Source organism: Calypte anna, chromosome 10 (assembly GCF_003957555.1).
Source record: "Calypte anna isolate BGI_N300 chromosome 10, bCalAnn1_v1.p, whole genome shotgun sequence".
NCBI lineage: Eukaryota > Metazoa > Chordata > Aves > Apodiformes > Trochilidae > Calypte > Calypte anna.
The window spans coordinates 7,088,135-7,102,040 of record NC_044256.1 but is presented as its reverse complement, the minus strand read 5'-3'; the positions used below and the strand labels follow the sequence as shown (position 1 = coordinate 7,102,040).

The following is a 13,906-nucleotide window of genomic DNA, read 5'->3' as shown; positions in this document are numbered from 1 at the left end:
ATTGTGCTCAACTAATACAGGATTTGAGAGCTAGTTGTGCATTGGGCTTATAGTTCCAATCAAATGGTTTTCATATGTTGCAATATATTCACAGAAATATATATAAATAGGAGCATAAAGTTCTTGGATTTCTTCTTTTTCTTACTTGTCTACTTTAGGTCCCAGCCTTGCCTCTGGTCACTTCTTGAAGATGAGATTTTTAGTCTAATGCTAATACTTTCTCTGTGTGTTCATTGCAATTTAAGTGATGTAGTTGCAAGTAGCACTGGTTGCCCGATCGGTACAGATCAGAACTGTTTCACAATAGAGAGAGCTAAATGTGCATATAATGAATAATGGAAAAAATGCAAAGAGAAAATAGCGCACTGGTTTTTTTCAAGATAGAATTGTGAAGGAGATGTGTGCAAGTGCTGGTAATATTAAGCTCAAAATTACACCTTGTATAATGACAAAAACCCACCTCTGTAAAGTGGCAGCTTATGTAACTCAATTAGAACTGGATTTGCAGCCGATACTTGCACACCTCCCCCGTGAAGGTAATGAGGCTGCCACCACTTACTCAATTGGAAGAGCTGACAGAGTTTTTTTCTTTGCCATAGTGACAGCACTGCTGCCTGTTCTACAAACACATGTGCATTACTTTGTGTGCGTGAGGCTTGACTCTGCAGCTGGTTTTCAGATTGCATTGCCATCTTGATTTACACTGTCTTAATTTTTTTTAATGGGCATGAAACTAAAACAAAACAAAACAAAACGGAAATTTTTCTTTTATGGTAATGACTACTCCCTCTAATGTGTTTCTTTCCTGTAGAAAACTACAAGATGGTAGTCACTTTCCTAAAAATGAGGCTTTCATAGCTGATACAGGTCCCAGAAATCACATTATGGATGTTCCTAGGAATTTCCTGGAAGCAGCAAAGCAGTCACTTCTAGCCTATGCTTAACATTAATACTTCTCAAAGTAGTAATAATTTTGTGGAGAGTTAAATGTACACATGAGCACATACACACATGTACAGGTAGTTTTAACATTAATTCACTTAGTAAACGTTTTTGTCTCAGTAAGGTGCACTGAAAGGAGGCTCTTTGGTTCTTCCCACGTTTTTTGGTCTTGGTATCAATCAAGCCTGCATTTGGTACTCCTTGAGATGGACCTTGTGTTTGTACCTAACTCCGTGTTCAATTTGTAGTGTGAATATACAACTAGGACAAGCTGAACATCTCAGACCAGCACATTCTGGTTTAGCTTCTTTCCAGGAAGGATTTGAAGGCTGAAGAGATGCATCTGTCAACATAGGTGTACATAAAAAAGAAGATCTTTTTGGTATAGAAGTGGATATTTACCGAATGAACCTAAAACAGTGACTTCTAAGGTCCATTTAAGTATCATGTTAAGCGGCCTTTAAAGAGCAGATGCCTTTAAATGACAACTGATCCTTATGTCTGCCCATCCTGCTGATTTGCCTTTTATACTGTGTCCTTGTGTAAGATTTAAAGCCAATTAAAATGCAGTAGTGGGTTGGTAGAAATGTAACATACTGTATGTCTGTGTTTCAGCTGTGAAGTTTGGTCGAATGTCAAAAAAGCAGAGGGACAGTCTGTATGCGGAAGTGCAGAAACATCGAATGCAGCAGCAGCAGCGCGATCATCAGCAGCAGCCAGGAGAGGCAGAACCACTAACACCAACATACAATATCACCACCAATGGGTTAACAGAGCTACACGATGACCTCAGTAATTACATTGATGGGCATACCCCTGAAGGTAGCAAAGCAGACTCTGCAGTTAGCAGCTTCTACTTAGACATACAGCCTTCTCCAGATCAGTCGGGTCTTGATATTAATGGAATCAAACCAGAACCAATATGTGACTACACACCAGCATCGGGCTTCTTCCCTTATTGTTCTTTTACAAATGGGGAGACCTCTCCAACTGTGTCCATGGCAGAATTAGGTAATGAGAGAGAAAAGCTTCCATTGTAATTGTCTTAATAGTATCCTCTGGATTATAAAGTGATACATATAGCCAGGTGATAGCGAGAATGCTGCTTCTGTACAGCTGTGAGCATGTATGGGCATTCTTCTGGAAAGTGCAAAGCATCCTAAGTGGGGTATGTGGTGAACACCTTACAGAACTGGACTAAAGGTCCCAGGAGCCTGTGGCTGAGCAGCTCTAGTGGTGTTGCTTTTGCTTTCAGTCCTTTTAATAGAACTCTCTGAATACTGATCAACAAGCTAATGTTTACTGCCAAGTAAACAGACAGGATATTTCTTTATTTGCAGGTTATTTTTGAACATTCTATCTTTTTCTAGTTCCTCAGAACTCATATTATAAAAGTGATGAGGCTGATTTTCTTCTGCTCTGTACCTGGGAAATAGAAAACCGAAGCAGGAGTCTAATCTGAGGGCTGTTCTCCTTGCCAGTAGTGGAAAAGAATCAGGCCCCAGTTATTTAAGAAAATTTTTGACTGTGTCAAGTTTTGAAAATTTCCTTGAGAACCTTGTAATGACCACATTAATGAGCACGTTTTACTTCAAACTCTTCCCTGAATGATTATGCTTAGGGCTGAATTCCACACCTATCACTTTTAAACCACTAAGAATCACGTTAGAGCATGCTGTGTGAACTGGTTATAACCAAACTGGAACAAGACATGAGAGAAGTGACTTCAAGATTCTGCTAACTTATATAAGTAGACAGGCATTTAAAATCTGCTAATTACTCCAGCATCTAAACTGAAAAATAGTTTGAAAAATCAGGTATTCCAGGTTACATTTTTCTTTTCGCTAAATTTTTTTAATTAGAGACAAGATATGACAGAAAATTTTGGTTTATTTTAGCGTGTGTTCTTTCAAGAAATTTGTGGAGAATGGGCAGGAAAGATTACTTTTTAATGTCTTGTACTGCAGAATCATCAATGTAACTTGTGCGACAGCTGAAGTATTGTGTCTGGCTTGAGTTCAAGTAACTTCAGTTACAGATAATTGAAAACTAGTTGCAGAAAACCAGGATAAAGGCTATGTCATGTTGCTTACCTTTATTTAGATAGTGCTTGCATTTAAACCCTACAGAGTATGATTTGGGTGCCCAGCATTCACGTTACCAAATAATGCTTGAAGAATGTTTGTCTTCCAGACTAAGGTTTCAATTTAGAAAGGCGTGGCTGTTCAATGAAAGTATTTAGGTGTGTACTGAAATACAGTCTGGGGAAGCAGAACTGAGGCTGACTGTGAATAACAAAGTAATGTTTCACCTTCTGTATCCTTCAAGGGCCCTAGGTACAATGCTGTCAGTTGCTGCTAGGGAGAGCAAATGTTTTAAGTACCCACTTGTAAGAAAAAAAAACACTGCTGTGAAGTACATGAAAGCTATGATGACAACCAAAGTATAAACTACCTTCTGTTCTGCGTTATTGATTGCCTAGGTAGCAGATATAATCTGATTTTTACCTCAGCTGTACACTGAAGTTTTCAGGTAGTATCTTGTATCGAACTACTAATGCACCAAGTATGATAGTAAAGAGAGTAATTGGTCCAGCACTTCACTTTATAAAGAGCTGGGTTTGGTTGTTATCCCTCGCAGGCAGCTCCGTGTGATACTGTCCTGCTTGACATAAAACTAAACAGGTGGTAACAATCTGTATTTCTTTATTAGAAAGCTTCTATTGTATAAAACAAATTAATCTAGCTTTTGAAAATCTGCTGCCTGGCTGGCAGTGCTGTTACGTTCCCTATACATAGTATATACATGATATATACTATTCTGTATTCGGCAAGGCTGTCTCCACGGAGATTCTGGAACCCTAACATGAGGGGGTCCATCACCCTGCTCAGTTGGATTTTTTTCTATGGCTCTACTTAAGAGTATAAATTTCAGCCCAGGTTTCAAAGTACCGTACTGAATCTGCAGTGCTTTCAACACTCTTATGGTTTCACCAAGTCTGCCTTTTATTTTGCAAGCTTTTTGATCGGGCGAGATTCCTCCGCATCCACAGCGGAGAAGCCCCCCCCGCCTGTCCCCTGTCGCAGCCGGTGTCCCCCCTCCGCCTTTCCCCGCGCACCCCCCAGCGGCGGCACCGGGACCGGCATCGGGACCGTGCTGGCGGGTTTCGGGCTCTGCCTGTCAGCGGCGGGCGTTATACCTGCTTTTGCATAAAGTAAAACTCACGGAGATGTGAAATTTAGCTTTTTTTTTTCTTTCTTTCTAACAGCTGACCCTCTCCCCGTCCCCTCGTTGTAACTGGGAGATGTCAGCTTGCTCGGGCCTGAGGGTACAGCTTTGCATTTTTAACCTGTGTCACTTCTGGTCTTTCTTTTAGAGCATCTAGCACAGAATATTTCCAAGTCACACATGGAAACTTGCCAGTACTTGAGAGAGGAGCTACAGCAGATAACATGGCAGACTTTTCTGCAGGAAGAAATCGAGAACTATCAGAACAAGGTAAAAAGCTAGCCAAACTATGGCATGCTTTTTTAAAAGTATGGTATTTCCATAACACACTGAAACATTCACTTTTTCACTGCTGTTTACTATTAAGGATGTATATTTTTCTGTGTTAAAAAAAAAACACCACTACAATCAAAAGCAGCAAGATGATTAGGACATCCTTTGCATTTGTGTTTTTTACAGGTACAGGAAAAGGTAAAAAGCCACACTCCTAAGATCTGTCTGTGACAGATAAACAGGGATAAGAAACCAGAGACATTTTTTCAGTCCTAAATGGCATGTTATTTTCACTTCTTAATTTGTCATCTCCCAGGTCAACTACCACAAAACCCCTGAAGCCACCAAGTGTTTTGATTTTACATGTGTCTTGTTTTGAGCTTACAAACACAGAATTCTGTCACATTTGCAGCCTTCTGTGCCTGGTTGCAATCTCAATCTGTTCTGCACTTGGCACTTGATGTTTGGGTTTTACCAGCAGCCCAGTGCTGCCATGCTGCCAGTGGGCACCATGTTTGTGTTTCCCATATGTCTTTATCCACAAACTACTACCAAATGGCTACTTCTGAAAAACTCTTTGTGAAAGTACTAAACAAGCACACTGTTCTTGGAATATATTTTTCATTTCCATTAAAAAACTGTAAGCCTTTAGGAATATAATTTTGTCCACTCATTACATAATTTCATTCTGAATTACTACCAATGTATGAAAAAAACACTACTTGCATGCTTTCTAATTTATGTTGTTAACAACATGATCTTCATATGTATATCCTTATATCTACCCTTATGGAGACAAGCTAGTTAGACGTGGTGCAAAACACAGAAGTTGATAGGAAAACTGTGATTGTGCACTATTAGTGTAATCTGGCATTTGCTCTTGATGCAGTGAATAAAATTCCCACTGAAATCACTGGGATCATTACACCTTGACATTTCTGGCCTATGAAATAAAAAATATTCCAACCTGGAATGACCTCTTCTGACATAAATGAAGGGGTCTTACGTGTTTGCATTGTCACTCATCCACTCGAGGCTTTGGCTTGGAGATTAATTTCCCTTGTCTTACATGCAAACTGTAGCCAGGAGTGATGGAGAGAATTCACTCCGCTTTTGTTTCTCAGCTCAGTTTTACTTTATGAAAATAGGCTTTCCAAACCCTGATTAGTAATTTTTGCCTTTTTCTTCTCTCTCAAACAGCAAAGGGAGGTAATGTGGCAGTTATGCGCAGTCAAAATAACAGAAGCTATACAGTATGTAGTGGAATTTGCCAAACGCATTGATGGCTTTATGGAACTGTGTCAAAACGATCAAATTGTGCTTTTAAAAGCAGGTATGTGGGTCAGTTTTGAGGTCTGCTTCTATGTAGTTTTGACTGAGGAAGGTGTTACATGTATACAGTGATTGTATGCATATATAAATATATGTATGTTGTACAGTGATAATTCAAAATACAATAGGGGAAAACCCTAACAAATGGTTTGTGTCTTTGAAGTTATGTACCTTCTTAGTTACTCTGGATAGAATGCGTTCAGATTTTGTTATGAACAGGGCAAGCAATGAGTGTGTAAAGATGGAAAAAACAGATTAATGTTTTTAATTTTGGCTTACAAATAGTGGATAGCATCTTTCAAGGTAAAAAAACATTCTATGCAAGAGGTTGTAGAAGTAACGTAGTTTACAAATACTGGACAAAGTAATTAAAGCTTTGGGAACATAAATCTAAATGAGCTGTTTTGACTTCAGAGACTTCATTACTCTAATAAAAAACTACTAGAGATTATCAGCGTAAACTGAGTTGCTTCATAAAATCTAGAGGGCATTATGGGAATTCTTTTGATTCTACCAGCAAATCAGATTGTTCTGTGACACCACAGAAACACAGTACCCTCACTGATTGATACTGAATGCAGAGCATAGGACATTTTTAAATTCTCACTTGCTCTTTGCTGCTGTAGTCTCTACTTAAATAGTCAAGCATACATTGTTTCTGTTTTAGGGTCTTTAGAGGTTGTGTTCATCAGAATGTGCCGTGCCTTTGACTCCCAGAACAACACAGTCTACTTTGATGGCAAGTATGCTAGCCCAGAGGTTTTCAAGTCCTTAGGTAAGGAAATGTCAACTTTTGTATCTTAGAATAAAAATAAGGTAGAAACCAAGGGAACAGCAGTTCTGAAAAACTGAGGCTACTGTTTTCAAATAAAAGAATTCCACAGCTCACACTGCTTATTTTGTAAGCAGTCATGCTGGCTTTGTTTGAGGCCAGGCTGATTTCAGAAGCTAAAACAGCTTAACTCCATGCAGTAAAGGACTGTTGGTGTTGATGTGCAACACTTTGATCACAGTAGAGCAGTTTGGACACATTTGTTAACAATGAAAGCCCAGATTTTTTATCTAGAGTTTGTAACTTAATATTTTTTTCCTGTATATTTTTGCTAATTTCAGAAGGAAATTGGCTCTGGGAAGAGCATATAGATTTATGCATATAGATTTGGGATGTCACTGGCAGCAGTGAAAATACAGCAGCAGAGAATGCTCTACAATTCCTGAAGTATTCTCTGCCTTTCTAAAATACTTGAAGCGACAAGGTCTGAGTGTAAACAGTTCAGAGAAAGCAGTTTCAGATGTAGGTTCCAGTGAAATACACCTTAATTTACCAACTACACCCAGAAATTTAGACTGGGTTAGGGCTGAGCCTTGCAGAGGAGAGCCCTCTCCATCAGGCTGCAATCCCCTTCAAAGCAGGGCTCCACTTCTGTGCAGTGTGTAACAACAGCATGTGTAACAGCAGCAGTAACCTGACTTACACCTGTGTGAGCAAGAAAATGGATAAAAGGAGTCAGAGTTCTTTTACTGCATGAAAAGCTTTCAAACCTTGGCTTCTCCCTTTGCTCTTGCAGCACAGCACGTACCTTGAATGCATCTCTCCCCCCCCTCTTCTGTGAGCTCAGTAGTATTAAAATAATTACTTTTCAAGTACACATTTTCAAGTGCCACTCCACAGTGACAATTCTGAACAGAAATTAAGTTAAACCAGTTTTCAGTTTGGAAATGGCTTGGGGTTTTTTCTTTATTTACCAAAAAAGAAGCTAATGTTGTAAAGATAAAGTGTGCAAAACTTTCAAAATACTGGTGTGGGAGGCAGGGTCTTGTGGGAATGGGGTTATCAGCTCAAGCATGATTGACATCTCTCTACCATCATTCCATAGTCCTTAAGGAGAAGACCATTCACCCACAAAGTATTTTAAATCTATTTTGCACCTTCATCACAATAAATCATCTGTAGCCCTGCAGTAGTTTCAAACAATGTGGCATGAGCTGTACTGTATTTTTGGCAGGTTGTGAAGACTTCATTAGTTTTGTGTTCGAATTTGGAAAAAGTTTATGTTCTATGCACCTGACAGAAGATGAGATAGCTTTGTTCTCTGCATTTGTTCTGATGTCAGCAGGTAAGAGACGTTTCCTCTAGGTTTATTTGATAGAGATCACTTATATTTTTAATTCTTTTTAATGATAATGTTAAGACCATCAGGTAGTGTGAAATGTAACCACCTTTTAAGCATCTCCTTCTTGACTAAAATTTTTATTTTAATTAACACATTGAACCTATGAATTTAAGCATCAATTTGTTAAGTTGGAAATCCTAATCTGAGCCCTTTTTTTCCAAATTTTCACCTCAATTAGGACTCAGCTTCTTTGCAAAAGCTTAAATGCATGTGAGTGAGACCACTGGGTCAATGTAGATGAGCCAGGCAGAAGGTAGCCTCTGAATTTATTTAGCCAGCTTTCAACATACATGAGTTTGCAGTTCTAGCAGAATTATGGCAAGCACATGACATGCACATGAACAGTCTCCTCAGAGCTCTTAGGAAGGGGTGCCACTCTAGTGTGCTGCAATGGTACTCAGGTAGCTTAGGTATCTGTCCCCACCATGAAACTGGGTACACTGAGAGTTACAGTTCCAGACACATCTGAGTCACCCCAAGAGTCAGACTAAGTCTGCCCTACCCATGACCACTAGATAAACACAGTGCTCCATGTTCTGGAAAGCCTTAATAGGTCAGGTGGAACAAGATACCAGTGCAGAAAGTCAGTGTCTGGCATAACACCCAAGGAAATAAATGCTCTCTGTTTAGATTGCAGCACAGTGGACTCAGGAGAGGTGGTGGTGGATTCTGTTAGTAACAGTGGGTTTACTGAGATCATCATAAACATTCTCATCCTGTTTGCCAGATAAGATGTTAGCCCTGTATCGTAACATTTAAGCCACAATTCTGCCACACAGAGTATGTAGCAGCGAATACTTTTCTGCTAGAAGTTTAGAAACCTGTAGCGGGAGGAGCCATTCTTGCTCCTGATGCTCGATGAGTCGCTGGTCTTTCCCAGGACTTCAGCCACCACACAGCGCTTCCGGGGTAGAAGTGTAGTGGGTAGAGCCTTTCTTGCTCCAGTGGCTCGATGAGCTGCTGGCCTCTCCATGCCTCGCACCAGAGTGAGCTTTGGTCTGCTCTGTGGGTGTGTGTCCCACCTTTATTGGCCCCCCCGGCCTTGCTCATGCCCAATAGGGGCCTGTGCTAATCAGGCACAGGTGGACTCACACCCACTCACTGGCAATTCAAGGCACCTGGTTTATCTCATTTCTCTACAGAAACCTTTTTTTTTTTTAAATAGCTGAATATTTGCTTTTGATTTTCCTGTGTGTCTCTGTAGATCTTAGCAAGAAGATCTACTCCAACTACTTGTTCCTTAAGTGATTAATTTCCCACTAAAAAGATCTTAGCCTAATTTTGTAAATACCCTGAATTTTACAGACGTTGTTAGCAAACCAGTAGTAACTGTTACTCAGATAATATTGAATACTTCTAGCTAGGGACTTCTAAAAAGAAATTTTAAATACATGTAATAAATGCACTCCAAAACCTAATAATTGTGAAACTCACTTTCTGTATGAGAATATATAAGTGGAAGAAGGGTTGCAAACAAGAAAGATGAATCTGTAACAAATTTAGGAGTTCCTAGTGCATGGTGACTGATGTGTGCAGTACTAGGTGTTAACTCCATTTATATTTAGATCGCTCATGGCTTCAGGAGAAAGTAAAAATTGAAAAACTCCAGCAGAAGATCCAGCTAGCACTTCAGCATGTCCTACAGAAGAACCACCGAGAAGATGGAATCCTAACAAAGGTAAGATTGAAACTGTGCCATGTCACACAGCTGAAGTATGCTTCCTTATGAACAGTATCCTGATTATGGTGTAAAAGATTTTATATGGCTAATTTGGTACTTAAAGCCACAGATTTTTAAGCACCTTGTTCAAAATCAAGGTGCCTAGCTGAAAAGTACTCGATAAAACTTGAAGAGCTGAAATGGTGATATACTGGGACAAGGCTGATAGTGGTTTGAAAGGAAGTATTTTAATAGTGAACTTCATTAAAATCAGTGAAGGTTTTTATCTTATTCTCGCACACAACATTTCTGCCACACAGAATACTGTTTGAGTTCTGCAACATCTGTGTGTGCCTTAATCCTAGTGAAACCTGTGCCAGCATGCCAGTTAAGATGTTACAATATACAATACCCAAACTAACCTTGCTTTCAGTCTGCCATGAGAACTTCCCCACACAGCCTTTTTCTCAGCAGTTCTTCCAAATATTGATGCCTAGGGAAGAGATACTACATACTTTTATGCTAATCTAATGTATCTTGATGTCATTTTTCAAAAATGGTAAAGTGGTGTGATGTTAAATAAAAATAAATCTGCAGAACTGGGGATGGATAGGCAGTTCCATACAGATGTAATTGCTTTTAGAACTCCACACAGATGGAAAGCTTATGCTTAGTTTCACACCACAGAATTAGAATAGAAGCAGGATGGTCTGTCCTAGGCTTTGCAGATTGTCCTCATTTCAAATCCTAGCATGTACAATTCTACTCCCAGCATATACTTTGGATACCTTTGTTGGAAGAAAGTTTCTTCTATGTGCTTTGATACAAATAATTTACTTTTTAAAGTTCAGGAAGTAGCCTAGTGATATTTTTGAAGTACAATTTTTTCTGGTCACCTTATTCACCTTTTCACCTCATTTGGCATAAATTAAAAAAGGCTAATTAAAAAAGGCATAAATTTGAAAAGACATTGCCAGTTCCCTCCATAATATTCACTGTGGGTTGAAAAGCAGTCAGGACTGCCTTCTTCCAAGGGAATGACTAAGCCATACAAAAGAAGATTCGGACAGTGCTCGATAGGCAAATGAGGAAACCTAGTAATATGTTTTCCTAGGAACTTAAAAGAACTTACTAAAAATAGCATTAACCTGCTACTTAACTTTTTAGAGGCTTCCTCTTGAATTTGTTTTTTCTTAATCTAACATAACAAACTTGTGTGCTGCACCTGAAATATCCTTGTTAAGATGAACAATTTAATTGAACTAAAATTGTTTGAGAGAGCTTTAAACCTAAGAGCAAGATGGGTTCCATGTATGACTTCTGTTCATTTTTTTACAGTTAATATGCAAAGTGTCTACTTTAAGAGCACTGTGTGGACGACATACAGAAAAGCTTATGGCATTTAAAGCAATATACCCAGACATTGTACGACTTCATTTTCCTCCACTTTACAAGGAGTTGTTCACTTCAGAATTTGAGCCAGCGATGCAAATTGATGGGTAAACGTATCACCTAAGCACTTCTAGAATGTCCGAAGTACAAACATTAAAACAAAAAAAGAAAACGGGGGAAAAAAAAATTTAAAAAATTAAGAAAAAGAAAACCAAGACACTTTATATGGCCCTGCACAGACCTAGGGAGCCAACACACTGCACATCTCTTGGTGGTCGGGGTCAGGCGAAGGATGGGAAACAATGAAACAAAGTTGAACTTGTTTTTCTCATGCATATGATTTCCATTATGCCTACAAATATGGACCCTTTTTCTGTCTCAACTTCTCAATCCTTGACCTCTGGTTTACACAGACTGAGGGTACTAATGTCAGAAGGTTGTTTTCTCTTGTAGTTCACTGCCCAGACTTTTGACAGAGCAATCAATTTGTTGATCAGAACAGAGAGTCCACCTAGTAATCAGTGACTGGTGTGCATTGCAGAGATTTCAGCATCAGTTTGCACAACTTGCTCATTGTTTCATGAAGGACGATTTTTTTCACCTACCACTATTTGCCAGTAGACAGAATGGCATGAAAAGGGTCCATAGCAATAGCAACAATAGCATTATAATATATTACAGGGTAAATGGGCATGAAGACTATATATAGCAAAAGAGATATTGTTTATATATTGTTTTAATTAATATAAAATGTAGTTACTGGTATAGCTTTTCTTGTTGAATTGATAAGGCACTTTCATTTTGCACCTTTTTCTTTAAATTAAATGCTAGCGTGTTCATTGTTGTGTTGCATGTGCACCAGAAATTCAAGTTTAACTGAAAAAGGTCTGGCAGGTACTGGTACAGTGGGAGGTATTTATGCTGCTGTTTTCCATGTTACTTTTAAAGAAAGGCTGGTCATATCCTGAAATGATTACACAGATTTTTTAAAGAGCTGAAAATAATAACAATTTTCTAAATTAAAGTCAGCTTTTCAACAGTTAATTTCAAAGGTAATTTTATCTTCAAATCTTTCAAACCTGGATGTTAAAAATTGCCTGCCTAAATTCAGATTTAGGTGCTCCAAGACAAAAGCCTTGTTTTCAAAGGTGCTGAGTTTCCATGGTCTGAGTTAAACTAGGCAATTACAAATAATTTAGAGATGTGTAACACAGCATCCTTGAATATCAGGCTACTCAATAAAGTGTATTTCTGCCCACTGCAAATCCAGGTTTGTAAGTATTTACTCAAGTCTGTATCTACAGTAAAAGTATGTGTGTACGACATGTATGTGGAAAAGTAAGTTTATACATAATATTACATACTTTTATACTCCATATTGTAAACAATGCCTTCAAACCCCAAACTCTAGCCTATCAGAATCTGTAGGAGGTTTGTCTTGGGCTTCAGTGAGATGAGACACTGACGTATGTTCTTCTGGCATCCAGCAGTTCAATTTCAGGTAACTGAACAGAGAAGTCGACTGCTCTCCTTATTTAAAATTATGCACTTTAAAGTTTATAAGATGAGGACAGACTAACAAAAAGCACACTGTGCTAGAAAGCATTGAGATTTGGACTGCAGGTAATGCCTGAAAAACATTAATATAATTAATCCACATTCTTTAGTTCTGAAATTGTGATTCCCATACTGCATAACCAATCAATAAGCTGAATCTTGCAGTCTTTATTATTAATTAACATTCCCTCTAGGAAGAATACTGTCTCTGAGCAGATCTGTCAAGTAAACGTAGTTGTTAAGGAAGCAGATAGACAATAGATGACATCACAAAATAAACTGGCTGTTTGAGTGCCAGAGTTGCATGAGATGAGGATGTGTAACTGGATGCCTTGCAGGCCTATACAAATAAAAGTTTCTGATGAAGAACACAAGAAAAGCCAGAAACTTGAAAACAGAAAAAAGGAATGACAGAATATGCTTTTTATCCAAGGAAAAACAATTCCTTACATGTATTATAGTCACCGAGAATTAACATAAGTGAACAGAGGCAAACTGAAGCCTATTTTAAAAAGGAGAATTAGGTCAGTGGGTTATTACAAGCAAGATAGAGGTTTATTCTGTGATTTGAACATATGCCTTTGGTGTCAAATTGAGATATTTAGCTATGACACCTACTGAAAATGTCTGCCACGTCAGGGAAGCTCATGGCTATCACTCATGTCCATGGTTCAAAGGCAGGGGGAGACAAGTATCAGATGTTTTCCCTTCCAAGCATCCTGTGTGGGATGGGAATGCACCTCTGTGAGCAGTGGGCTGGAGACATGGAAGGGCTTCATTAAAAGGTCCATAGAGCTGTCCTTTTATTGCTCCATCCTGCCTGCTCCCAAAGAGGCAGCTCACAGCCCAGCACATGCTCCCTCTGGTCTCACTGAAACACTTTCCCTAGAATCATTGTTTGCTTTATTGGAGTAACTGGCATGATATGGTACTTTCTATCTCATGTGTGTTCCTATTTGTACAGCAACCCTTTTAACTAACAAATGTTTTCTGAATGTGACCAGCCTTAGGTGCTAGTCCTGTAAAGATCAACTAAACTTAATCTCAGTGTCAACTAATGAATAATGAAGTAAGACCTGTATTTTTTTAGAGAGTGAGATGCAATTCCTATTAGACTACCAGGAAAATTATTTTGGGATTAATTTTCAGTTACAACTTCTTCTTACCTTTTCCTGATCAATACTAGTGTTTTTCCGGGCATCTATGTGCCAGTGGTTTTATATTTACACCCATAAGTCATTGACCGCACCGATTTTTGGAGTACATACTAATAAAATGTGTAACCATATTCCAGATAGGGCCTTGGCTGAAAGCCCTTTGCACCTGAAAACAGCTTGTAATGGGATCT

At 38.8% G+C, this 13,906-nt stretch overlaps 1 protein-coding gene across 2 annotated transcripts in view; it reads left to right on the top strand.

The window, feature by feature from the left end:
• The window catches only part of RORA (RAR related orphan receptor A), a 61,747-nt gene extending 48,785 nt beyond the window's left edge, over positions 1-12,962 (top strand). Inside the window, exons 4-10 of one of the 2 annotated variants that reach the window (XM_030457053.1) lie at positions 1,558-1,764; positions 4,319-4,440; positions 5,644-5,776; positions 6,443-6,550; positions 7,782-7,892; positions 9,515-9,627; positions 10,948-12,962. In XM_030457053.1, coding sequence (XP_030312913.1) covers positions 1,558-1,764; positions 4,319-4,440; positions 5,644-5,776; positions 6,443-6,550; positions 7,782-7,892; positions 9,515-9,627; positions 10,948-11,112 — 959 coding nt within the window. In that variant the 3' untranslated portion in view covers positions 11,113-12,962. Of the gene's footprint in view, positions 1-1,557; positions 1,954-4,318; positions 4,441-5,643; positions 5,777-6,442; positions 6,551-7,781; positions 7,893-9,514; positions 9,628-10,947 lie in introns of both variants that reach the window. The other variant, XM_030457052.1, reaches the window with a different exon arrangement.
• Positions 12,963-13,906: the final 944 nt, after the last annotated feature.